The 27,616-nt window shown below is 52.9% G+C and overlaps 1 protein-coding gene across 9 annotated transcripts in view; it reads right to left on the bottom strand.

Moving 5' to 3' along the window:
* NOL4L (nucleolar protein 4 like) overlaps positions 1–27,616 on the bottom strand; it is a 127,381-nt gene that overhangs the window by 25,906 nt on the left and 73,859 nt on the right. For 7 of the 9 annotated variants that reach the window (XR_007151008.1, XM_047853306.1, XM_047853311.1 and 4 more), the window contains one exon: positions 2,648–2,789. Coding sequence is in view for 8 of the 9 variants with exons in the window: in XM_047853306.1 (XP_047709262.1) it covers positions 2,648–2,789 (142 nt within the window). In the remaining variant the exon portion in view is untranslated. Of the gene's footprint in view, positions 1–2,647; positions 2,790–3,052; positions 3,188–10,948; positions 11,102–27,616 lie in introns of those variants that run through there. The other 2 variants (XM_047853314.1, XM_047853313.1) reach the window with 2 other exon arrangements.

Here is a 27,616-nt window from a genome sequence, read left to right as displayed (position 1 = left end):
CAGGTGCTCAGATTGGGGATATCCTCAGGAACAAAGAACTCAACTGGTCCCCAACAAGGGTGGGCCTATATCCCCTCCGGATGGTGTGCTCAGAGGTAGGTCTCGATGAATGTCTGTTTCTTTATTCATTCAGGCAACAAATATTCAGCAGCCCCCTATAACATGCCAAGCATACAGCTGGAGTCACTGGGGACAGAGTAGAGAGCAAGATTGACATGGTCTGTGCCTTGCAGGACTCACAATGGGGGCTTTAGACCTCATCTTTCCAATTTGCCAGCTCCACGGAGGACCGAGGGCCGGAGACCACACAGCAAGCCACCACGGAGGGTTGTGGCTAGGTTCGGAGTCCAGGGTAGACCAGAGCCTCTGCTTGGCCTGTCCCCACCCCGGTCCTTCGTTAACAGGGGATACGAGAACACCCCGTAGTCTGACGGTCTCCCGTTGATTCACTGATGGGAGCAGGATCTCGGCTTGTGTCTGCACTGTAAGCACCTTCAGAGAGGGGAGCTGGCTGCGTGCCACTGTGGGGGCTGGGGGGCTGGAGGAGGGCTCTAGGCCAGGTCTGTACCCAGCCAAAACCCTATGGGAACCCACTGCTCTGGATAAACACAGCAGTCACCAATAGATCCAGGACCAGCAGGGGCAGCAGAGACCAGGCCAGACAACTGGGCCTTCTCAAGGCCTGCGACCCCCCGCACTGGGTCTAGGTCGGCCTCCGGCCAGCACATCAGCCCACAGCCTCCAGACACAGCCTCTGATTAAATAATTAAATTGATGGTATCACAGTCAACACCGTCCTCCCTGTCTCCAGCTCGGGCTGCCTGCCCTAATAAACACCCTGGCACTGTCAGCAGGCCAGCCTGCTTCAGCCCAGTGCCCACAACCAGGAAGGCCTGGGGCGGCGGGAGGGGCAGGGGGACTGCAGGACTACACCCAGGCCGGCTCCCCCTGGGAAGCTCTTGTGGGACCAGCTGCAGGATGTGCCGACCCCAGTCTCTGCTTTATCTTCGTGACCAGCCAAGCCCCGGGCAGTGGGGCAAATGATGCTGAGGAATCCCTGCGACCCTCACAGAAATACTCCCTTCTGCTACCTGAGCCTGGAAACTCCCCACAAAGTGCCAAGTCTCCCTGGGAGATGTCTCCAACAAAAATCAGACTCCTAAAGGATGGTTTTGAGCAACAATAACATAAGACTTTTTCAAGAGTGAGTTGTGGGAATATGGCCCCCATTCAGTCCTACTACTCTGAGTTTTTAAAAAAAATGTTCTGGATCCTTCTTGGGAAGGTATAACCCTATGCCCTTGGCTGAGCTCTGCTGGCACAGCCCTTGGTGTGGCCTTTGGGCGTGGCCTTTGATCGGCTCAGATGAGGAGGGAGGTCAGCTGCTGGGCACTTCCGAGCCCCAGAACCCCCAGCAGCATGTGGCTGCCCCCACCCTGTGGGAATACTGGGAGGCGGTTACTGGTCTGGGAGGCTCTGGTGGGGAGGCTCACAGCACGAGGGGGTCGTGCCGACCTCACGAGGTGTCAGGGCACAAAAGTCTTTTCTTTCCCAGCAGCCTTATACTCCAGGCCGGGCAGAACCACCCTCTGGGCTCCCCAGCCCCTAGCCCAGCTTCCCCAGCTGCCTCCAGGCTGGGTCTCCTCCCAGACAAAGCCGGATTCAGGCCTGTGAGGGCAGTCGGGAGGCAGGCGTGCGCGGGTTCTGCCATGGAGACGAACTTTGACCCAAACTGCAAGGCTCCTACCCCTTATTTACTCTTTAAGGCTAACCCGTTTCACAGAGTTAACATTACACCCCTTTTTAACCCTGCACTTCCCTCCCGCATTCCAGGCCTGACCTTTGACCCTTCCTAATTGCTGGCTCTACACCCCAGATCTCTGAGGCTCAGCCCTGGGCTCAGCCCCCGCCCCCAATCTCCTCCCCAGAACCCAGAGCCCCACCAGAGACACCGACCACAGGTGCCACCTGGGTCCCACAACTGCATGTGACTGACACAGGCACTGTCGTCTCAGAGCCCCGGCCCCTTGGGGGTTTCACACAGGTGCTCCAGAGTGGACTCTTGGGATCTGACTTCTGACCCCAAGACTCCCATGCCAAGAAGAAGGCCTCCGTTCCGAGGGAGGCCACAGGAAGCTGCCTGGCTGGCCCTGGAGGGCAGTGGGGGCCAGGGAAGAGGCCAGACGGCTCCTGAGCTGGGCCACTTCTTATCACAAGGGCCTGGGGACACACAGTGGACAAGCTTATTGCCTGCTGGCTCACAAGGTGACAGGCAGGGACCCTGTCCTATAGCCTCATGCTGAGTTGCAGAAGCCTAACTCTTGCTTTCACTGCTGAACTCTTCCGGGTCAGGCAACTATTAGCCTTCCTAGACCTGAATCACGGTAACTTCGACATCCATATCCCACCAGCCTGTGAGCGTCAGGGCAAACAGACAGGCAGGACGACGGCCTGTCAGGCTGCCAGCCCCTGAGAGCTCTCTCCGTTTACCTTTGGGAGGACTTGCTCTCTCTGCAGCCAGGGGCTGGAGTGCTGGTGGAGATGCTGAGGCCCTCCAGTAGGACCCCTCGCCAGGCCCCAGCCCAGATTTCTAGGCCCCTGCAGGCAGGCACAGCCCCTTCCTCACTGGCCACTCAGAGACACTCACCGTCCTCTTGGCTGTGGAGGTTCTGAGGGCTCCGCATCCTCTCGTCCTGGCTGGGACTCAGGCTGGAGGCCAGGTGTGGGTCAGCTGACATCCATGTGGAGTCGTTCATATCAAAATCTTCACTGCTCACAGAAGTTTCATCCTGATCAGGGACAAAGAAGGTGGATGTTTCAACAGGGACAGGCTCTGTGCAGCCCCAAGGCAGCATTCTGGGTGAACCCTAGGGCCTGTGGGCATTTGGAAGCCTCCAAAGGCCACAGGGAACCCCCAACCTTGCCCCCGTGCAAGTGGTTCGGGCTCTGGTTCCTGTCGGAAGCCAGGGCTGAGGGCCGGCGCTGTCTGTAATTGAAGACAATTATGAGGTCTTGCATCCTGGAGGGGCGGATAGCAGGGCCTGGCTCTTACCCTTGTGAGCCAAGGTTGAAGCAAGCGCTGTAAACAAGGGCCACCACTCCCCGCCCGCAGCCCCGGGAAGAGGGCTCGCTGTGCACAGGGACGGGTGGCCAAAAGCGGGTAGCGAGACATGCGGACACTGCTGAGGCCAAGCAGACCGCCCCCACTAGGACTGCCTCCGACTCCAGCTCCCGTGGAGCATGCATGGAATTCCTTTCTCCCACTCCCCCAACCCAGAGGACATTTCTGTCTTCCTCCTTCCTAACCTTTGCTGTGCTTCAAAGATATGCTCTTGGGCAGCTTCCAGGGCTGAAAAGGCCAGCCCCAGAAGTGCAGAGAAGGAAGGGGGTGGGGCAGGCGAGGAGGGTTCGGATCAGACCGCAAAGGGGGTTTGGCTCCGGGGCCTGGGGGGCCGCCAGGGCCTTCCAAACAGCCGGAGGGCCTGTTAGAGAGGACCACGCCTGCCTCCTCTCCCCTTGCTGGCTTCAGTGAGCCCCTGGCCAGTCATCTGGGAACCCCCAGGGCGGGGCCCCTTCAATCCAGCCCTCCAGTGGGAAGGGACCCCACCTCCTTCTGGCCCAGCCTCTTTCAGGAGCAGCAAGCAACTGTGTTTGGGAGCTGGCTGTAAAATGCAAGAAAGATGGCCCAGCAGCTCCCCACCCCCCCAACTGGCTTTGCCCCCTCCCCTCTCCTCTCTAGCAGGATACAATGGCATCTGTGGGCCCCCAGTAAGGACCTCTGGCAGAGCCCCCCCACCCCCCAAAAAAAGCCTCTCCAGGGCCCCCTCACAAACGACTCTTTTATAATGAGCAAACACACTTTGGTTCGAACTTTCTTCGGAGGCTGTCCCTGAGGCAGACACATCTGTTCTCCAAGTGCTAGGGAACCGGCGTGGATTATCCACCCCTCCCCCACTATGGCAGGCTGGCAGGGAGTTTCCTGGAATTTACAGCTTCTGTGCAGCCAGTGTGTGCCCTCTGCGGCCGAATCCACCACACCAGCTCTGCCCAGCTCCGGGGTCCCCACGAGGCACACCCAGAGCCTCAGGGGACAGAGACCAGGTGTCCTCTTGGGACTTATTCCCCTCCCACCCGCTCCCACACTTCCACTCACCCTGCCTCCCTGCCACTGGCCGCCCTGCTCCTTAGGCACAAGCACATCCACCCAGTCTTCCTTGGGTGAAAGCTCACTCACTCACATTCACTCAGACTATGTTCTCACACCCAGAGGGACACACACAGTCAAAAGGCTCTCTCTGCACAAAAGGCACAAAGGGACAACAAAACTCTCCCGTGCGGCCCCCCAGGACGGAACCTAAGAGTGAGACGGGTGGCTGGCCAGAGAGCGGACCCTTGGAGGCACAGAGCCCATCGAGGCTCTGGGAGCCAGGGGCAGACACATCGTTGCTTGGGCCGCCTGCTCCTTCCCGGCTGCCCAGAGCACACTGTGCTCAGGGTCTGACCTGAGGTAGGAAGGCCTTTCCTGGCTCTTGGGTGTTGTTGAAACACCCATGATTTACAAGGCTGAATCTATTAACATCCGGAAGCGCCACCTACTCAAAACGCTTCATGCATTCATTCAACAAGCATTTATTGAACACCTACTATGAGCCAAGCACTTTCTAGGCGTTGGGAAGTTCAGCAGTGGACAAGACAGAGTCCTAGTGCTCCTGGCACTCCCTGTCCCGCAGGGGAGGAGATGGATAATCAGCAGAAAAAACACGTAACAGCTGTGGTGATGGGCTCCGGAGCAGAACGAAGCAGAGCAAGCGGGAGAGGGGCCCGTGGGGCCGTGTTTGTCAGGTGGCCAGGGAGGGCCTCGCCGGTTAGGAAACATCTGAGAGGAAGCCCACAGGAAGTGAGGAAGGTTACCATGCAGGGGTCTGCACAGGGAGCCTTCCAGGCACTGGCACATGTTGGTGGGTCCAAGGAGCAGCCAGGAGGCCACTGTGGCCGGAGGAGAGGGGTAGGCCAGGGGCGGCGGCGCCACACAGGAGTGTCCCCTCCCAAGGTGCGCACAAGCCTGGGCGGGGCTGTCCGCAGCTGGTCCACTAAGCACACGGTGTCCTCACCCAGGAGCGGGGAAAAGTCAGAACCGCTGGGCGCAGCGCTCAAGGTGCCCACACTCTACCCTCGCTCCACCAACTTGAAAACGTGAACAGACGCCAAAGTTCATTAGGCGCCAAGTGCTCCCCTTTGATCGTCTCATGTCATCCTCCCCACAGGCCCACCTGTGGGCCTCATGAGGCAGGTGTAGTCATCAGCCCCATTCTACAGACGAGAAACGGCCACTCCAAGGGGTTAGGGCGACCGCCCAAGGTCGTGAGCTTACAAGTGGCAGAGCCAGACGTGCGCAATCCTAGAGGCCCAGACGCGCCATCCTTCCCACCTGCGAGGCTGCGCCCAGGCTGTCCCCCTCACCTGGAACACCCACCGGCCTGTGGCACCGCACAGCGCAAAGTCCAAACGCGTACCTGTCTCACCCACCAACTCCGGCTGTCTCCATCACTCTTACACAATCTGTCCGCACCAGCAGCCCCCTGCAGTCAGGCACACGCCCCTCAGCTGCGGCATGTCAACATACTCTGGGCTTTGCCCTGACTTTCCCCAGAGAACCTGAAGTCCTTCCGAGGGTGGGGACGAGGCAGCGTGTCTCCCGGACCCCCCCGCAAGGCCTGCGAGACGCGGGGCACTGGCTGAACTGCCTGGCGGGATCCTGGCGTTTGAGGAGGATGCGACATCAGCTCGACAGTGGCGGCCTCGGTCCCGCTACACACGGTTCTCGAATGGAGACCATATGAAACCCGGATGGTGGCTGGCAGGCTGGCGGCAGCACACGGCCCCGCAACGTCTCCCTGTGGCACATGCCAGCCACCCCACGCAGGGCCTAGGGTTTCTCTGACTCAGATCGCTTAACTGTCCACCAGAATGACCCCCTCCACCCTTCCCTGCCCTGCCAAGTCGAAGTGGGAAGAGGTGAGCGAAACTTTACACTGAAGTTGACTGACAGCGAAAACCCAGTGCCCACCGTGCCACCGGGGTCTTTGGGGGCAAGGGTTTCACGAGATTTCCCTCCCATGGCTCCATTAAAAAAGCAGGCGCCCACGTCAGGCCTGTCTCAGGATGTGGGACCCGCCCCTCGGAGATCGACCCCAGCTGCCCAAGGGCACCACAGCTAGCTGCAGAGCTGGGCTCTGAACCCAGGCGGTCTGTGCCCAGAGCCCACATCACAGAGCCGCCACACCGCGCTTCCTCCCTTCAACTGAAAGAGCCAGACTCCCTAACGACAAAGTGTCTCAGGATGAGACCCACAGGAGACTCATGGGAGATGGAGCTATATTTACACATACTCCCACACGCGCTCTCTCTCTTCAATGAGTGGCACACATTTTCTGAACATCTACTATGTGCTTGTGTTGTGCCGGGGGCACAGACGATGAAGGCTCCTTTCCTTCAGGACCTTGTTATCTACAGAGAGACACCAGCCAAAAATTCTGCCCCGCTTAAGTGCCAGGAGAAAGGGGCTACGGACCCCTCCCAAGCCACTGATGGACTGCCGAGCTCTCCCCTGGAGAGTGTTCTCACAGCCCGCGGGGTCTGCTGCACGACCCCTGGCTCTGAAGGCGGTGGCTCTGTGCAAGGTTCCAACACCGCTGCTGTAGCCGCTTTTTAGGAGAAACCAAGCGTCGTCAACCCGGTTGAAACACAGAAAACGAGTACGTTCTGACGGAGCTGCCACAGCTACTTTTGTGGGAGAGAAGCCTTCCCAGACCCCTTTGCAACCTGGCTGCTACAGCGCAGCCCCCAGCCGCAGAGGGCAGGCCGTGACCTCGCCCCCTGGATGGAGCCGAGGCTCCAGGAGCAGGCTAATTACACAGGCAGTCGCCGGTGCACGCGACTCTGAGACCGTCCATGACTGTGTAGGGCGGGAGATGCACTCCTTTCCCGAGGGATCAGCAGGAGGTGGCCAGCGCGGCCTTGTGAGCCGCAGGCTCTTGGGCCTGTGGGTTGACTTAGGGTGTTCTCCCCCTGCTCACCCAGAGGTCACGAGTTAGGCCCCTCTTGCTTTTCCCTTCTGGACTCTCAAGGGAATCTGATCTACTAATTTCTCTCCGTAAACAAACTTCAGTGAAATTTTCATTAGAGAATAAAAGAGTGTATACAATCCAGTCTTTCTGGGCCACCTCTCCCCAGACCCCATGAGAGTGACCAGCCAGCTGCCCCCTTCCCCCAGCTCCTCTTACCTCAGACACCTTGAAGCCTACAGCCTTGCCACCTGTTGATAAAAGTCCATCATTCAGCACCAAAGGGCCTGAGCCATTGTGGGCGTCAAAGCGATAGCACCACTGCCTTTCTGAAGGGGGGGACCTTAAGAATATGTGGGGAGCAGGTGAGCAGCACCCAGCCAGCCCCTAGGACACACCCCAATCCTGGAGCCCTGACTCTGGGCAGAAGGAGAGGAACCGGACCAAACCCTCCCTGCTTATCTGCAGTCCAAAATTCATGGGCAGGTTCAGTTTCTCTCCACCCAGGTTCTGAGGCCCTTCCTCCTCTGCAGGCAAACTAGCACCAACCACTGCCCAGCCTAGGAGGAGGAGAAAACGGGAGAGCAGAGGGGAAATGGTGGAAACGCGCCTGTATCCATGGCGGGTAACTAGGAGCAGGTGCTATCAGTAACCTGATTATTTTACAACTGGGGTCAATTTCTTGGGAACTAGGTTCCTGGTGCCTCTGAAGTTGAGCCATTTGCATCCTCCAGGACAGGGATCCTGGGGCGTGCCTCACACAACATTTTCCAGGCCTTTCCTCTCAGCTGTAACTCTATCTCTACCACTTGCTTTGAGGAAAAAAAAAAAGAGGAGGATTTGCTGAGAATTTAGTGCAATTGTAAGCCATAAGCCCTGACCAGGAGCCTTGGGTGTACGTTTCAGAGAAGGGGAGTGGGGGAGGGGAGGCAGGGATGTGCCAGAGGTGTTTCTGGGCCAGGCAGGAGACAGACCCCTCTGTCTAGCCCCCACAGTCTGTTTGATGAGAGGCTGAAGCTCCTGCCAGAAAGATCGCCAGGCTGGGACAGTTGCCCCAGCACTAGCTCTACCCCAAGGAGGCGGGCACCAAGATGTAAAAGTGAGCACCTCCTTCTGGAACACCTGCACGTTCCTTCTGGGCCCTGGAATTCTTCAGTAAGAGGCAACTCTTCCCCTTGTCTCCATGTCAGCGAGCATTACACACACAGCCTTCTGAGCATGCCAAGAAGGTACTGAACCGCATTTGACCCCAACTTAACCCCTTCGGTTCATCAGATGGCTTATTAATGGAAGACGAAAACCCCCCAGGATTGAAAGTAGTGAAGGGATTGCACAAATGAAATCTTAGGGTGGTCTGAGCCGCAGCTCCTGGGAGCTGTGGGGTCCCAAGGCTGCCGCTTCATGCTCCACACTGAGCCCACCTGGCCACCAGGGGAGGAGGCCAGCCTCCTGGGGACACTCCCTGCACAATTCCACTCCTTCCTGCTAACATACCTTCTCTGCTGACTAGTCCTGTGAGCACAAGCCCTTCTGGGAAACGTGGAGTGGGGAGGGCTGAGGCAGCCAATCCCCTAACACCTTTCAGGTGTTCTCGTACACACGCATAGGGTCCGTCAGAAACATACATACACACATAGGGAGATGCTCGGTTGTCCTTGCTGTCACGAAGGCCTGAATGCTGGGAGTGAGCATTTTCAACACCTTCCTACTAGTGTGTCGAGTGTAAAATGGGCTTTTGTTTCCTAGGCAAAGGCAACTGGCCGTTTTCCCAGCACTCCTCACCACGAGGGCCTCACTGACACCCCAGGCCCTGGCATTAACAGGGGTCTCTTTAAGAGGGTGGCTGGAGAGAGGAGTTGCAGCAGACGGGGTTCTTCCAGCCAAAAGGAGAGTTGGAGAGGAACCACTCTGAGCTAATCCCCTGCAGGAGTTTCCTTCCAAGAAAAGGACCCAGACAAGACAAAAAAGTTCTTGAGAAACTCAGGGCAGCCCAACTCCACATGGCCCCAGGGTGGCTGAGGCCACAGAAGTTTCCCCAAATCCACCTCCTCAGCTGGGAGGAAAGTTCTGGGGTGTTCTGCTCCCAAAAGGTGCTGAATGGGGTCATGCCACACAGCTGAGGTAAAGTGGGTGTGGGAGGAGGTGCTGTCTTAAAACCTACTCTATAAAACAAGCCCAGCTTGAGATGGGATTAGACAGGAGCTTGACATTATTTAAAGACACATTTGGGCCCTAATGATTTTCCAACGAAGGGGTAATTTACTATGTAAGGACTAAACTACCCCCAAGGCCTGGGCCATATAGGGGTCTTTCCCCAGACCAACCTCCAGCCCAGAAGAAGGGGGCCAGACAGCACCCCTAGTCCCATCACACAGATGGTTCTCCCCAGAGGAGCTGTGAGAGCCCCTGAACACCTCTCCCCACACCCCCACCTGGTAGGCTGGGGGCCCCAGGCTGGGGTTTCCAGCTGATTCTGGGATAAGTAGGGCTTTATCTCAAGGGAGAATCTATTTCAAGCCACAATCCTTCTCAGAAAGAGGAGGAAATCACAGAGTCCAAACACCATTTCAGGTGAAATCAGGAGGTTATTAATCTCCCCTCAGAGCAGACAGAAAGAAAAATCAATGTTTTAGAGGGGGGAAAAAGGTTCCATTTGAATTAATGGGTTTGTGGCTTCTCCATTGATCTGCGCCTCTTCACACTTTCTTTTTGTGCTTTTGTGCTCTTGGGGAGGGGGAAGGGAGAAGGGAGAAGGGAATGGGGAGGAAGGGGGTGGGCCTCCCGGTAAGGAAAAGGACGGTCTAACCTTAACCTTTCTCCAGGAATAATGCTAATTAGCCAGGCTTAATGAGAACTTCCCCCAGGAAGCGCGGCCCAGTAGGGGCGACCGGACTCGGGCAAAACGCTGCTCCAGGTGGGAGCAGGGAGGGGGAGTCATTTCTGAACTCGAGCCGCTGGAATAAAAACTGTGGATGGCACACCCCCACCCTGCCCCACGAGAAGTGTCCGGTCCAGGAGGGCTAGGTGGAGAGCGGAGAGTGGCCGGCGGAGGCGTAAATTCAACTTAACGCGGACGCGCGCCCTCACTCCGGCCGGCTGCCCCCGCCCCGTGTGTCCCCTTCATTTAGCAATGCCCCTTCGCCAGGAGCCGCCGCCGCCCCCCGGCTTCCGCTCTGACGGTACACCTGAGCAGGGCACCCGGTCCTCTCGGGGGAGGGACAGGGGCCTGCCGAAGTGGGCTCAACTCTGCAAACCTCATCTCAACTCCCCGCGCCGTGGCGGGGAGCCCCTCCCTGCCACTCAACGCTTCCCGTCCTCATATCCCCAAACAGTCCACTTCCCTTCTCTCGGCGGCCGCGGTGGCGGCAACCCGAGCCCGGCCCCCACCCCGCCGCCTGCGAACGCCTTCCTCCCCGGGACGCGGTGCCGAGCCCGCTGCAAACGGTGTGGCCGCCGCACAATACCGCGGCGCGGCGCAGCGCAGCGCACACAATCACCGCCCCCCAGGACCGGCGGCGCGCACGGCCCGGGAGTGGGGTGCGCCCGGCGGCCCCCCGGCACTCGCCGCCAGGCACACCTCTCCGGGACCCCAAAGCCCCTAGAGTGCACCTCCCCTGCCCGTCCCCACCCCCCCCCCCCCCGCCTCGGTCACACTCACCCGCCCCCCGCCCCAGCCCACTCCGCCCAGGGCGCAGCCGCTTCCCTGCGCCCCCCTCCTCAGCCCCGGCGCAGGAAGCTCCCCCGCATCCCCCTCCCCAGAACCCCCCAGCTCCCCCACCCCCTTAACCGCAGCTCAACGGCCGGCGGCATCGGCGGGAGAAGGGGGGCGGCGGCCGGGGGCCCGGAAACGGCCCGATCGCGGGGATCCGGGTCGGACTCCGTACCTGGGCGGGAGGCGAGGCGGAGACCGGCGGTCGGGCTCGGCGAGTGAGCGGGGCGGGCGGCAGTGACAGCCCCACAGCTCCAGCTGCTGCTGCTGCTGCTGCCGCCGCGGCCGCCCGGGGAGAGGGGCTGGCACCGCCGCGGCGCGTCACTGCCCGGCCCGGGGGCGGGGGTGGCCAGGGGGAGGGCCCAGGCGAGCGGCGGCGGCAGCGGCGGCGGCGCCGCGGCCGGGAGGGAGGAAGAGGGAGGGGGGCACCGGGCACGGGGAGGCGGGGGAGGGGGGGCGGGACCGGGCACGGGGCGGGGGCCGGGGGGAGGGGAGCGCGGGGAGGGCGCACGCAGGGGGAGTAGGAGGAGCAGCAGGAGGAGGAGGTGGAGGGGCTGACGAGAGGGAGGAGTGGGCACGGGGGGGAGGGGGAGAGAGGAAAAGGAGGCACCCAGAGAGAGGAGAAAGGAGGGAGAGGCCGGGGGGCGGGGAGGGGGGAGAGGAGGTGGAAGGAGGGGGTGCTGGGCCAGGTAGTGGGGGAGGGATGAGGGCGCACTGGACGCGCTGCCGTGCGCTCCGGGGGGAGAGCGCTCTTAAGGGGGAAGCGCTTCGAGGAAGATTCTTGCTGGGGGCTGAGCCCCGGAAAGAAAGCGGTGGGGTGTGTGCCCGCCCCTCGCTCCTGGAGGCCGCAGTCTTCGGGTCTGGGGGTTGGAAGGGGAGGCACCCGGCCCGCCGGCTCTCTGCGTTCAGGCCAGGAGAGGAGAGACTTGGCCCAAAGAAAGTGACTCGGGCACCATTAGGAACTCTCCGCGCCCTGGGGCCTTCGGGCAGCCCTGGACCTCCTCGTGTCCCCTGGTTCCCTGGGCACGCGGGTCCTCGCTGGGCGGGGCTGCTGGGTCCCCGGGCGGTCTCAGCGAGACCCTAGTCTGGGAGAATCAGGCACGTGGCCGGCTCTCTCCCGCCCCCCCCACCCCTATCTCAGGGCCCCCCTTTTCTTGATCAAGTTCAAGATCGGGGTCCTTAGCGCGCTGCCCCCCCCCGCCCCCTCCTCTCCCCTCCCCCTCCCTATATTCCGTACCATCTCGCCTCTTCACTCTTCCTTTGTCTCTTTCCCACCACTTAGTTTACACCCTCCCATGCTCCCCTTCTTCCTCCCTGGCGGGCGCCTGGGACTCCAAGATGCGTTCACCTGTCCGACCCAAACATTTCTGCGATCGGGAGCGCTCGCCGCCGCCTCGCTCTCTGCTCCCTCCCGGCCACCCCCACCCACTCCTCCCGCCGGTCATTGTGCTCCTCTAGACCACACCGTACCGGCTCCTTACGGCGCGCGAGCTACAGTTGTAAAGTAATAGGATAACATCACGAATGCTGCTCTATCCCAGACCTGGGCGCGTACTGTCCGCGGAGACACAGCGTGGCAGGAGAGGGAAGACCCAGGCGGATCAGAGACGCCGTCCTCCGCACAGGCGGACCTTGTCCGCCTGGGGTGCTGGAGAAGACCGCGTGGGGCGTCGCGGGGTGGGGGGTGGAGGACCCTGGACCTGAGAGCAACCTCAGACTCAAGCCTAGAACAGAACTCGCTCGTCCCCAAACAGCACAATTAGACCCCAACAGACAAGATGGGTCAAGGGCAGACGTCCCCCTCCTCAGATTCACAACCTCCGTTACCACGCATCAGCTTTCAGGAAAAGCTTGTGCTTTAACAGGGATGAGGAGCTGCCCTCGTGGAATTCTGTGAGGAAATGGCCAAAAAACAAAACAAAAATACCAACAACGATCCCACCTCCTGGTCCCTCTAGTCGCATCCGAAAAAGAAGGGCAATTTCTACTGACTTCACGCTACAACTCATTCACAGTAGAACAGCAAAGAAAAAAAAAAAACACAACAAGACAGCCATCTCGATTGTTTGCGATTTTGAAACAGACTGCCTTTAACCCTCCAACTTTTTTTCTCTAAAAGCCTTTTTCTTTCTTTCACTGAAAGCTTTGCATTGTGAACAATCCGAGGTAAACAAGGCTCCCTCTACAGGTGTGAGTGGGAAGTACAACACAGGTTCAGAGCTCAGTATTCACCCCTTAGAAAAATAGGATGGCAACATATCAAATTAAAGGCAGACAGACTTGCCCCACACGTGCTAAAGATTTATTGTCAGTATAGAACTTACACTTTATTTTTAAAAGAGGGTCTAAGCATGTTACTCATTAGCGCCTTTTATTCCTAAAATCCAATGTGTTTTCAAACCAATGCACCCTTCCCAGTTTTCTCTAATAGATCTTCTTGCCCATTGTCGTGGGGACAGCCTGGAGGTTGCATCACCTGAATGTCCACGCGTGTTGGTGCCCAATAATGATTTTTAGAATTTTAATTAGTGGCCATGACTCTCCAGTTCATCCAGGGAAATGCGGGCGTTTCCAACATGGGAAATGCCCTTCCTCACTTTGAAAATGAAATAATTCAGGCCCGGATTTCCCATCTCTTCCCACCACATTTCTAGAGACCTTTGACTTCTCTTGGCCTGATTCACTATTTCACAGCAGTGGTGGACATCTGGGCTTGAAATATAAAGCCAAATCCAGCTGAAGTTCAAAGGTGGAATTGAACCCAGATAACCCACCTCCTTTCTGACTAATAAAAGAGAGCCAGTACCGCCCAGGAGAGCAGAGCAGTGATTTTCTCTAGGCATGAAATGTGAACTCATTTACCATCCCTGAGATAAAACAGCCTCAGCCCCACTCAACCCACAGAAAGCAGTTGGGAGCCCTAGAGAAACCTGGCTGTTTAGCAGCACCGAAAATTAGGTGAATTTTCATGTGTGCTGAAGCCTGCAGAAATCTCCCAGATCCTTATTCCTGCAGGAGTGGCCACTCCTTGAGTAACCTTGTGCTGGTTGTTTTCAGTGTCCTTGTGCCTTTGGACAACTCCCTCGATCCTTAAAGTGGCCACAGCACGGGTCCCAACAAGGAATGGCATGACCTAGTTTCTTGACCACTAATTCTCCCAAGGATGCGACCTTCCTTCTTTCGGCCCCAGTCTTGGTGGGAGAGTATGGCAGGGAAGGCTGCTCCCATCTGCTTCAGGGGGCAGTACTGCCTTCATGTCCCCTTCATGTCAGGCTCTGCAAGCAGTGGGTGCTTTTTTTTTTTTTTAATGTTTATTTATTTTGAGAGAGAGAGAGAGAGAGAAAGTGGAGGAGGGGCAGAGGGAAAGGAAGACAGAGAATCCCAAGCAGGCTCCACACTGAGCTCGAGCTCATGAACCGTGAGATCATGACCTGAGCTGAAATCAAGAGTAGGATGCTCTACCGACTGAGCCAGCCAGGCGCCCCAACAGTAGGGGTTTTTGTAAGTGGACAATTGGCAGGGCATTTGCTCTATAGGGCAGTTTCTTAAGCAGCAAACTCCTCCAGACAGACTCCTATATGACATGAGACATCCCCCCCCCCCCCCCCGCAAGTAGGGACCTGGCCAAGGGGATCAAGGGTTTGTTACTATTAGGAAAAACAGGAGCTTAGTCTGATCAGAGAGGATACTGTTCAAGCATCTCAGAGCATTTAAAAACCCATCTATCCCTATATATTACTTACTTATGATGGAAGAGAACATGTACCTGCACAATGGAGAGACTGGCAGGCACCCATAACCATGCGATCAAATTCAGGAGCCCCCTGAAGTGGGGCCACCTGACATGATGTGCTCACCTCCTGAAGAGATGCAATCATCACCCACTTTGTGTTCTCCAAAACGCATAACCTGACTCTGATTATGAAGAGACACCCAGACAAGAAATCTAGAGAGACTCTCTACAACACGACTGTCCTGGACTCTTCAAAAAGATTCATTGTTATTAATTCAGGTGTTCTAAACCCTGAGAGTAAAGAGAAATAACAACTAAATGCAAAGTTTGAATCCTGGTTGGATCCTGGAAACAAGGAGTAAGAAGGAAGATGGGGTGAAGGAGAGGCACAGGAGGTCGGGGCGAGGGATCGAGTGGAGACGGGTTGAGGGTGGAGACAAGGGTGGGCTCTGGGCTGAGTGGTCAGAGAAGGACCCTCTCGAGAGTAAGCCAATGTGTGCCCTGACCCCAGGGTGGCTGAAGTGGACAACTGGGTGAAGACCTGGGGGCACAGTCTTCCAGGCAGAGGGAAGAGCTGGTGCCACGGCCCTGAGGTAGGAAGGGACTTGGCATGTTTGAGGAACAGAAAGGTGAGCAGTGTGACCAGAGTGAGATGGGCCGGGGTCGGGGGGACAAAGGTGAGAGGGTATTCAGGGCCAAGCATGCAGGGCCATGTACACCACTGTAAAGTATGTGGATTTTATTCTAAGAGTGAGGAAATGATGCAATGTGAATTATGTTTTTAGATTAGAGGGGATGAGATTATAAGGAAGCAAGAGTGACAGCAGGGAGACCAGTGAGGAGGTCCAATGGAGTCTAGCCAAATGGGACTGGTTCAAATTCTGGTTCTGACACTCAAGTGGCTTTGGGCACCACACTTAAATCTCTTTAAGCCTCAGTTTCTTGATCTACAAAGTGGATAATAAGAGTGTGGTTAATGTAGTACTTGACACCAAATTTCCCCTTTCAAATTGGACACTGTGGTGGCCATCCTCCAAGATGGCTCCGTGTGATCCTCACCTCCTGGTATCACACCCTAGTGCCCTGTCACAATGGTCACAATGAACAGGGCTGTGCAAGCTATTAGGTATTGTGGAAAAGAGGGTGTATGACTTCTGAGGTTAGGTCACAAAATGCAGCTGGATATCCTCCTGAGGGGTAATATTTGGCAAATGGCAGCTTTTATCTTCATCATCAGGATTCTGAATTTTCACAATGATAACCCCCCAACCCCCTGCACAAATGCTGCACTGGTTTACTCAGCCACCAGTGACGGGTGGCAATTCCCATTTCATGGCATGCTTGTCAGTGCTTAGTATTAGCAATCTCTTCTGTCTTTACCAATCTGAGAGGTGAAAAATAGTATCTCTTATTTTCCTTTGCCTCTCTTCATTTGGCAGTGTGAGTGTATATTTATTTGTATCATGTATTTATCGGTCACTTGCATTTCTTAGAACAACCTGTTCATATTCTTTGCCCATCTTTCTATTTGGGTTGGTGGTATTTTTAAAAAAAATTTTATTAAAAATGTTTTTTGACATTTATTTTTGAGAGAGAGAGAGAGAAAGAGAAAGAAAGAAAGGAAGAGAGAAAGAAAGAAAGAAAAAAAAATGTGAGCGGGAGAGGGGCAGAGAGAGACAGAGACACAGAATCTGAAGCAGGCTCCAGGCTCTGAGATGTCAGCACAAAGCCCAATGCACGACTCAAACTCCTGAGCTGTGAGATCATGACCTGAGCTAAAGTTGGATGCTCAACCGATTAAGCCGCCCAGGCGCCCTGGTGGTCTTTTTTTTTTATGAAGGAAATTTAATCTTTTGTCATATATTTTGCAAATATGTTGTCCTTTTGTTGTCTTTTTTATTTTATTTGTGATGAGATTATTTTGCCATATGGAAAATTTTTATTTTTATATCCTCTCGATTTTTTTTTCTGTTAGGGCTTAAAGGTTTCAGGCCAAAACAAAGGTTTTTCCCACTCTAAGATTATAAAAGTAATTCACCCATATTTTCTTGTAGAGCACTTATAGCTCCATTATATTAAATCTTTTTCTTTCTTTTTTTTTTTTTTAATAAGCTCTATGCCCAATGTGGGGCTTGAACTCAGGACCCTGAGATCAAGAGTCACATGCTCTACTGAGTGAGCCCACCAGGTGCCCCAAATCTTCATTCAATCTGTAATTTATCTCCATATAAGTAGTGAGGTCTACTACTAAACCTAGTTTGTATTTTTTTAAGTGGTTCTCCAAGTTGTCCCAATACCATCTTTTAAATAATTCATCTTTGTCCATGGGTTAGAAATGCCACTATTATAGTACACTACACTAATTTTCCCTTATTTTTAGAATTGTCTATTCTATTTTATTGATCTATTCCTGTCCCAGTATTATAGCTCTAGAATATATTTTAATATCTAGTAGGGCTGACATCCACCTCTATCCCCCAAGAGCTGTCCAATTAAACCCAGGCCGTAACAGAGAGGTACCCTGGATGCAGACAATCATGGAGGAAGGAGGGGCTTGGGGTAGGAGGTTCTTGGAAGAGATGCCATCCATCTGAACCAAAGAAGGCAGGAGGAATGTGACAGGTGGCAAGTAGGGAGGGCATCTCAGCAGGAAGAGGAGCATGGATGGAAGCACCAAGGGCTTCACACATGCCTGAATTCAAAACACCTGATCTGTGGATTGGGGCCTAGCTTGGCTTCTCCATCTATTCTTGGCATTGGCTGATTTTTGCACAGCTGGCTGCAACCTCATAGTTTGACCACTTTGCTGAAATCTAGAAGAACTGTCCAATACTGTGTCCTCATTCCTTCTCTGTTTAGATAAATTTCCCATGTGAATATAACTAAAAGGGCCTGGCTTGTGGAAATGTACTTTCCTAACAACCACAACAAAAGCTAGAAATTACACTTTCACCCAATCTCCTTTTCAGTGATGTGTTGCTTTAAAGTGTCATCAGTGGGGCGCCTGGGTGGCTCAGTCGGTTGGGCGGCCGACTTCGACTCAGGTCATGATCTCGCAATTTGTGAGTTCGAGCCCCGTGTCGGGCTCTGTGCTGACAGCTCGGAGCCTGGAGCCTGTTTCGGATTCTGTGTCTCCCTCTCTCTGACCCTCCCCCGTTCATGCTCTGTCTCTCTCTGTCTCAAAAATAAATAAACGTTAAAAAAAATTAAAAAAAAAAATAAAGTGTCATCAGTTAATCTCTGTTCATGTCGCTCTCCTACTCCAAAACCTTCAATGGCTCCCAGTTGCTGGCAGAATCAAGTTGCAGCTCAATGGCCTCGTGTTCGAGGCCCTGCTGCCTTGTATCCTTCTGGCCCTGCTGGCCTTGTATCCTTCTGTTCTAAGCGGTGAACTCTGCTTCAGAGAGACTCACTATCTTCTGTTCCCCAATCACCCATGTGTGACCCCCTTCATTCCTTTGATCATGCATGCTTTCAGGCACATGTTCTTTCCACAAATATGTATAGACCCCCTATCACATGCCATGCACCATGATAAGTATGGGAGACCCAGCAATGAACAATACAGATATAAGTCTGTCCACTCAGAGCCTGCAGGCCAGCAGGAGAGAGAGAGAGAGAGAGAGAGAGAGAGAGAGAGAGAGATTAAACAAATGACCACATGGTTTCTGGTCACAGGATGTACATTCAGTTTGTACTTGACAGTTGTGGGGCCTGTTGAGAACAAAGTCCCCGGCATGTAAGAAGGACATACTGGATCCTGGAGGGATCCACTGAGGAGGTGACATTTAAGTTGGGCATTGAAGGATGCATGCTAGAAAGGTGCTTTCGGCCATCAGCAAAGACCCCCTCCACCCTTGCCAAATCTGGAACCCTCTGAACCTGGAGCAGCCAATTTCGCAGACCACGCGGCTGGCTCTTGTGGCAGGTCTCCGTTACTCCCGTTACCTAATGTGCTTATACTTCCTGTTTCCTGCTTTATACCTCCTTTCCCCAACTGGACCATGAACTCTCAGGGCTAGGACAAGCTCTTAGGCGTCACAGTCCCCGGCAGGACTCCTCACTGCATCACTCAGGACCCCGTTTCGCCCTCTGCCCAGTACAGCTCTGAGCTCCACGACGCAGCTCTGAATTAGGCACACCATTTGCAACCCAGGCCGCGCTTTGTAACTCCCGCAGAGCACGCGCTCCCTGCTCCTCTCTCTTCCTGCGTTCTAGCACCTTTGGAGAGGCTCAGCCAAAAAGCCAAGGCCGGCTGTAACCCAGCACTTCCGCTCCTAGGTACACACACAACAAACCAAAGGGGGACGGTCCCTGCAGAATACATTCTAGAAGGATCACAGAACACTATTCGCAGGAGCCCCAACCCGGAAGCCACCCGAGTGAACGCTAACGGAGACCGGCTGGCCATGGCTCCACACGTGCTGTGGAATACCCCTCGGAGACACAGGGAGCACCACACAGATGATGCTCACAAACTCAGGCTTGTGAGTGAAGATGCGCGTGTTATATGATTCTATTCATAGTCACTTCTAGAATAGGAAAAACCAATGTATGCTATTAGAGGCCAGGGTGGTGGTCACCCTTGGTGGGGGTGGTGACTGGGAGGGGGCACAGGGGGTCTCTGGGGTGCTGACAGTGTTCTGTTTCTTGATCTGAGAATTGGTCACAGGAGGTGGATTCAGTCTGGAGAAACTTACTGAGCTGTCCACTTAAACGATGTGTGCTCTTTTCTGTTTGAGTGGTATAGTTTAATGAAAGTTTGAAAAAGGAAAAAAAAAGCTGGAGCTAGTTACCATGGTCGAGCAGCCTGGAGCTTGGTGTGCTCAATTACTGCGACCCACTCTGTGCCAGGCACTTACGCTGGGTGGTAGTATATGTTACCTTATTGAATCAGCCAAATAGCAAGGTTGGTATTAATTGCTGTTGTGTAATGACAAGTAGGGGCTCTGGGAGGAAGATTAAATGACTCATCCAGTCACCCAACAGTGAGGAAGCTGGCATTCAGAGGCCAGGGGACATGCCCGCAGTCACAGAGCTGGAAGCTAGTGGCTGTGCTGGGGTTCGAACCAGGGTATGTGGGTCCCCAGAGTGTGTGCAGTGCCCTGCTGAGGCAGGACTGCTGAGTCGGACCATGTGGTGTCATACTTCACCGACCTGCAGCACAGAAAGACAAAGCCCCAGAGCAAGTCTGGGCCCTCAGAGGTCTCCCTCAGGCTGAGCACTGGCAAGGGGCTGGGGCTGCTCCCCCCCCCCCCCGTGGGACCCCAAGGCTTCTCCATGCAACCCCTGAGGGAAGCTGGGCCTGGGGCCTTTCCTTAGCTCTTCAGCAGGTGATGGGAGGAGAGGCCAGGGCCCCTCTGCCAGATGCTGCAGCTACCGGATGCTGCTCCAAGGAAGACAGGCTCGGCTGTGGGGACAGGTTGCCAAGAGAAAGGGGCGGGTGGCACTTCCCCTTTTCGGCCTGCACCCTCCGTGACAGAGCCCGAGGTTGGGAGGTGTGTGGGTCATGGCCAAGGGTTCTGGGGGCAGAGCTACAGCACGGAGAACTTTCTGACGGCTGGAGTCCTGTGCCTGGTGGGCAGCGCCGGGGTGGGGGTACAGCCGGGGAGCAGGTGACTGGGGTGTGTTCTGTTTACATTCAGGCCCTTCCTCGACGTGACCTCAGGCAGGCAACCCAACCTCTTTAACTTTGTTTTCTCATCTCTAAGATGGGGGGACAACATGGACTCGCTCTGAAGGCTGCTGTGAGGTTTAAATGCAGTGCTGCATTTAAATAAGTAGTTTGTAATAAAGGCATCAGCCAAGATACTTTCACCGAGTCCCTGCTGTGTGCCGGGTCCTGCCCCACGTGCCAGGACTGCGGTGCTGGGATAAGGGGACCCAGACCCATCCCTCTGAAGCTGTTAGTGCTGGTGCCACTGGGGGCCTTGGCCTGTCTCTATATTTGCTCACTCTCACCTTCCTTTTCCTTTCTCTCCTCCTTCCTCTTCCCTTGGGAAGTAATAGCATAATGTTAGAGGGAACAGGGCTCTCTCGCACTAGCTCTATGACCTTGGATAAGTTACCTGAGCTCTCTGAGACTGAGCCTATTTTCCCCAGCCACGTGGGGGACCTGGCACACAGAAGGCCTCCAACAACCATTCCTTCTCTCTTCCTTCCTCTCCTTCTTCTCTTCTTCTCCCTCCCTGCTTCTCCTCTGTTTCCCTCCCTTCTTATTATTTTCTCCCACCCGATCCTTTGGCATTATCAAGCTCAATTGATCGCGCCCAGGCCATGGGAGATACTGTGGACTAACTTATCTGATACCCAAACTCGACATTTCTCCTTTCCTTTTCTCAACTAGAGAGGGTAGAAAAACAAAATTCTTTCTTTCAAAGCCTCCCTTGCAGCTGGAGGTAGCCACGTGACACTGGCCGATGTGGTGTCAACAAAAGTCTATTGGCGATTTTCTGGGAAAGCTTTTGCTTTGCTGGACCAAGCTTACACCACCCCTTCCCATCTTCCTCGCACCTTGAATGTGGACAAGACGGTTGGAGCAACAGCAGCCAACTTGCAAGCATGAGGAAAAGGTCAGCAACATCAGAGGCATCAACAACATTGTAGACATTAACCCCAACAATGGCTCCTCCGCTCGTCTTGTTTCAGTAGTAAAAAAAAAAAAGCTTCAAGTTTGGCTGTACAGTCAGCTGACTTTTTGCTCTTAAAGTCAGGAGCATGCATCTCTGAATGATTCATGGGATTCCTGTTTGTGGTTGGACTGGACAGCAAGGACCCCACTCCTATGTGGCTTTTTCTCTAGAATGTAGACTCCTTAAAAAGACCGAGGAAGGCGGCTATGTCCAGGCACCTGCTGTGCACGCGTGGTGCCTGGGAGAAGACAAGCTCTTATTTCCCTTCCCTATGAACTCTGCAGGAGGGGACGGTGCCAAGGCTATTGCACGGCTGTGCCTGGGCACTTCCTGAGCCACAGCACTGCACCAGTTAAAACATATCTTCTGTTTCTATGCTATTTTTTTCTTGAGGCACTTAAGAGACATTCCAAAGATCCAAGCCTTAAAACACCATGGGGCTAGCCTGGGCTCAGTTACTCATTTCCACCAAGGAGGAAACTACAGGAGAGAGAGGAGTCCTGGCCTGAAGCCAGGCTGCTTGTGGTTATGCTGGGCTGAGCCCTTCTGCCTGTCTTTAGCACCTCAGCCCAAAGCTTTCTAGGCCCTGTTATTGGGGTCCTATGGAAAGGTGGAGGGGGTGCCACCTGGGCATAGGAGAGGAAGGTGGGCAGAGCTATGGGCCCCTCTGCCAGCTTTGCCGGCAACATGCCCGCCTGTTGCTGCCCCTTGATATGCTGGACTTCCTCCCCAAAAGAACTTCCTTGAAGGAAGGGGTTCCTCTGTCAAAAGGCAAACTTTGGAAACCACTAAAGCCTGGCCTAAATCTGCTGTTTCAGTAACAGGGAAACTGCAGCACAGAGAAGTGAAAGTCAGATAGCTGGTCAGGGGCAGGGCCACACCTATAACCCGAGTCCCTGGACACCCTCTTGGGTGCTCGTCTCTGCTCGTCACCACCCCCAGTAAAGCCACCAGTCTCCTCTGGTGGCGGAAAATGCAGCCTAAGGTTTCACACTGAACACGACAAACTTCATATCCAGCTGGCGGGCCCAGAGGGGGCTGTCCTCTGCAGACCGCTCAAGCTTGTTCAAGCGTGTCTCCACCTCACTCCCTCTGTCCTAGCCCCCTTGCTGTTCCACCCCAGGGCCTTTGCAATTGTGTCTGCTCCACCTGGCAAGCCTTTTCTCCTTCACTGCCCCATGTCTGGCTACTTCTTACCATTCAGGTCTGACTACTTCATATCCATCTGGGCTTGGATTGCCACCTGTTCAGAGAGGGCTTCTCACCCAGAGGTGCAGTCTATCAACTCTCCCTATTTTAATTCTCTGCCCCAAACTTCTCACTTTTGTGTATTTTTTCTTATTGATTTGTTTATCATCCCTACAGCCTGGGAGTTCCCCGAGAACAGGATCCTTATCTGTCTCTTTCGCTGCTGTATCTTCTTTGCTCAGAACATAGTAGGACATAGTGTCCAGAACATAGTAGGAACTTCAGTGACTTTTGAATGAAGGAAGGAAGAAAAAATGTTAAAGCTGTACAAACACAGGGTCACTGGGAGGGCGCGGGTCTGGTGGGCTGTGAGCAGAAGCCGCGGGCTTGTGTCTCTTCCGTCTGAGTGGAGGTGGGGGGACGACTGGCTGCCAGGGGTCCATGCCTGGTCACCCTGAGTGACACAAAGCAGCCGGCACAAATTCACAGTGCAGCACTGTGCCATCCCACCCTCAAAAAAGAAAAAAAGAAAAGGCTGCTAATGAGGTAAACACAATCATAACCAGGAAAATCTTGGCCATGCCTCTTTGCGTTCACCCAAAGCCATTATCTCTAATTGATCTCCAGACATCAGCTGCTGAAGCGTCTGAACTCCTCCCGCATCCCCCAGGTCTGGTTACAGAGCCCTGGCTCACCCACCCACAGGCCCACCCAGTGGGGTCACATCTCCCCCAGCAGCTCTTTGCTGGGGTGCCGGGACCCATCTGCCCCCCATGTGGGAAGGAGCAATCAGGGCGGTAAGAGTCGGGGGGGGGGGTCAAGAACCTATGGAAAACCACGACCCACAGATGCTCAGCTGCCAGGGGCCCAGAGACCTATATTTCAGGGCCTTCAGTGGGAGGCTAGACAAAGCCACCAGGGGACTTGCCCCCCCACCAAATGTGACAGAAAACAGGGAGGGCTGGAGAAAGCACGCTGCCCCAAATAACCTACTTGCTCTAGATGGAAGATACCTTGAAAACTGGGGTTAGGAGTTCAGTTGTGAAAAACAGCAACGACAATGACCCAATGGGACTTGGTCACAAGACAGGGCCCCTCTGGGCCTCAGTCAGGCTGGGCCCAGAGAAGGGGGGGGGGTGTCACAAGGTCAGCTGTCGGTTCAGTGACCATCTGGATGTTTTGAGTTGCTCCTTCCTGGCCCAGCCCAGCCCAGGAGAGACACCTCCTTTCCTGCTGGATCTCTCTGGTCCTTAAAGACAGAGCAGGAGTCAGCTCCCCAGGGTGCCTCCCAGGGGCGGTTTACAGTCAGAGTCTGAGGAGACAGAGCTGTTTCCCATTCAAGAGGCCCAGGTAGCGGCTCCTGACCTTGCTCCCAGCTTTTCTCTTGACACAGATAAAGCATCCCCGGGCTAGCCTAGCATGCAGGATTCTGCTCGTGGTACCAGGCGGCTCTCCTGCCTGTACCAGTAAATTATGGGCACTGTGTACATTTTTTTTCCTGGATAATGAAGTTGAAAGGCCAGGTCGGCATCTTCACATGTCGGGGGTGGATGTCAGCAGCCTGGAAGGGGACTGAGCCTTTAAAAACTGATGGGGACGTAGGGCGCCTGGGTGGCTCAGTCAGTGGGGCATCTGACTCTTGGTTTCAGCTCAGGTCATGATTTCACAGTTTGTGGGTTCAAGCCCTGTGTGGGGTTGTCATGCTGGTATTCTCTTTCTCTCTCTCCCCATCTCTCTCCGCCCCTCCCCCCACTCACTGTCTTTCAAAAAAAATACAGTAAATTAAAAAAATAAAAACTGATGGGGACAATGAGCTGTTTAGGTTTCAGGTATCTACTGACTCCATCAGGCAACTGGCTTTTGAGACAGGATGTTGGTTGTTTTCTGCTTTTTTCCCCACCCAACTTCAGGGAAGCAGGAAGACAGAAGAGACACAGATCTCTCTGAACCCCAGGCTGTCCTAGCAAAATAGCCATAATGCTCATTTTCTTTGAGCACCTGGAAACTGCAGCAAGTTTCTAGAAAGTACCTGAGTATCCTCAATAGTATGTATTAATCTCTAAAACAATGACCTATAACAAAAATGTTTAGGGGTACCTGGCTGGCTCAGTCAGTACAGTATGCAACTCTTGATCTGGGGGTTGTGAGTTCACATCAGGCATACAGCCTACTTAAAATAAAATAAAATAAATAAAATAAAATAAAATAAAATAAAATAAAATAAAATAATGTTTGGGAGTGGGCTCTTCACTCCCTTATTTGTCCTCTCAAAGAGAGGTTGCCAAGAAAACCATCCCTCTCAAATTTAGAAATGCCCTTTTTTGCTTGACACCATCCTTAGGAGGATGGGAATGCTGGGCTGTCCATGTTTATAGCCCCCAGATAACGCTGGGGTCATGATGCTCCTGGCTCATAGTCCACCCCTGTTTTTTGGTGAACAGAAAGGCCTGCAGTAAAAGTGTCTTGACTTAATATTTACTTGGTTAGATCAATAGTGCCTTGGGCATCTGGGTGACTCAGTCGGTTACGTGTCCGACTTCATCTCAGGTCATGATTTCATGGCTTCTGAGTTCGAGCCCCGCATCGGGCTCTGTGCTGACAGCTCAGAGCCTGGAGCCTGCTTTGGAGTCTGTGTCTCCCTCTCTCTCTGCCCCTCCTCCGCTCATGCTCTGTCTCTCAAAAATGAATAAATGTTAAAAAAAAAAAAAAAAAAACACACCAAAACCCAGTGCCTCTGTTATCTTTCCCCCACCAAGAATGGGATACAAAAATTTTCAGGCATTAAACATTTTTTTTTCAAATAACTTTCTTTTCAAGCCAAGATAACTTGGAAAAGATGGAAAACAAGGAAGGGAACCATTCCTACCAGATATTAAACAGACAAAGAGTCCAATGGGCTGAATAGAAGTAGATTCTGTTTCAGATGGAAATTTAGTAAATTATAAAGGTGGCATCTCAAATCAATGGGGAGAAAATAGACTCTTTAATAAGTGATGCTTCCACAGAAGGGTAAAACAGGATCTGTGTCTCAGAATATACCCGGATAAGCTCCAAATGGATCAAAGATTAATTGAAAAATAAAAACGTGCTTATTTTTTGCTCCTTCTGCTTAGATGGTCTAAAAGGAAGGAAACTCCAGTAGCAATAAGCACACCTAGCACCCAGATCATGGTTTTTAATACAATTCTTCAATAAAAGGAACCAGAGCTCCTTTGAGATACGGCCGATCTAGGATTGGGGCAGGAAATATACAAGATGGGCCTGGAGCATCTCATAGTGCCAGAAAGTAAATGAAACCCTACGAAGAACAAACCCCAAGACCCCTCCATCAGGGTTTGTCAGAAGAGCACAGGAGCCAACTGAAGGAGCTCCCAGTGACTAAAGTTGGAACAGTTTCAGCATCAAGATAAATAAAGTAGTATTGGATTATAACCCAAAGTATAAAATAAATAGCCATATAAATTACTGAACGATTAAATAAATTTATAAATGAGGTAGAAGGGACAAATGTCCCATGCCAAAGAATTCCAAATGATATATGTAGATACCTCGCCCTCAAGTAAGGAAATTATAACCCCCACTCCTTAGGTATGGGCTGTACATAGTGACTTCCTTCCTGGAGAGGGGGGAAAAGTGCATCTTTACAGTTTTGAAACCTGACAAACATTATCTCAGCCAGGTGTGACCAAGGCCAACAGCAATGGTCATGAATCACGTTGACAGTATGTACCCCTGCTATAATGTGGTAAAAATCACACTCTATGTCTGTGGTCTTCCTCTTAATAGCCCATAACCTCAGCTTTATATTGAGAAAAATATCAGACAAACTCCAGAATTCTACACAATACCTGACCAGTAGGTCAAAACTGTCAAGGTCATCAAAAACAAGTAAAAGCTGAGGAACTGTCATAGCCAAGAAGAGCTTCAGGAGACACGACAACTAAATGTAAAGTGGTATCCCCAATAGGATTATGGAACTGAAAAAAGGAAATTAGGTAAAAACTAAGGAAATCTAAATAAACTATGGACTTTAGTTAACAATAATGTGTCAGTATTGGTTCATTAGTTGTAACAAATGTATTGTAACCACGTAAGATGTTAATAGTATGGGAAACTGGGTGTGCGTGTGTGTGTGTGGGGGGGGTGTAATGTGGGAATTCTATACCATCTTCTCAATTTTTCTGTAAACCTAAAACTTTTCTAAAAAGCAGTCTATTAAAAAAATGAAAACATGAAAGTACTGAAGGAGAACATGGAAATGGAGTTACTTAGCTTTTTAAAGAGTCAAATGCAGAAGCCATTAAAGAAAAAAAGATAAATTTGAGCACATAAAGACAAAAATAAAAATGACAAAACACACACATCGTAAGCAAGATCAGAAGATAGAAGGTGAAGGTTGGAAAAAAGAGGCAATGGCTAACTCTGGGGAATCAAAAGAAAGAAAATGTAATCACAGTATGCTCATAGGCTTAGCTATGAATAATCTATGCACAGTCATAATAATATAGATAATGAAGTGATTTATCCAAATAGAGAGATATGGAGAATATTGAGGGATGCAGGAAGGGGAAATAATATATGTATTTATGAAAGGGTATAATAGTATAAATATCTATCTTATACAGCAAGAAATTGAACAACATCAATCCAAACAGCCCAAATTAAAAAACCAAGAACTAGCAGCACGGGCATATGTTATTTAGAAATAAAAGGTAAAACCAGAAGAGAGAGCTAAAAGATAACTAAGAAAAGAGGCTGTCTCTGAAAAGAAGAAATTAAAGTGGGAAGGCCAGGGCAGGGTCTGCTGTTTTTCTATCTGATTTTTAAAATATATATTCTTTTGATAAAAGTAAAAATGAGTACAAATAAACAAAAACAAAAAAAGATAAAGGGCCACCCGAGATGCTGTTTCTGAAACTGAACCACCCTGGAATTATGGGGGAGGGTCTGAGGGGCACAGGGCAGAATCTGAGGGCAACTACCCCACCTGCACATCATCTCACAGCAGAAATGCTCTAAGGATCATTCTTTGCCTGGAAAAATCCAAACAGCAGCCTTGGTCAAGGTCAATATTTCAGTTGCTTTTTGTTTTTCTTGCCGCAGCACAAACCTTCCACAGTGCCAGGGATTTACTGAGACAGGAAAAAGTTTGGGCTATAGCTTCTCAGATCTTGAAAATGGAGGCAGGGCCATTTCAGGTCCTTTTTGGACTCTCATGGAGTCAAGCTGCACCCCTTCAGTTCAACCACATAACAAGTCATAGGTGGGCTGATCCCAGAGGCTTGTTAAG

This window comes from Prionailurus viverrinus, chromosome A3 (genome assembly GCF_022837055.1).
Source record: "Prionailurus viverrinus isolate Anna chromosome A3, UM_Priviv_1.0, whole genome shotgun sequence".
In the NCBI taxonomy this organism is placed as follows: Eukaryota; Metazoa; Chordata; class Mammalia; order Carnivora; family Felidae; genus Prionailurus; species Prionailurus viverrinus.
This window is presented reverse-complemented; position numbering and strand designations above follow the sequence as displayed.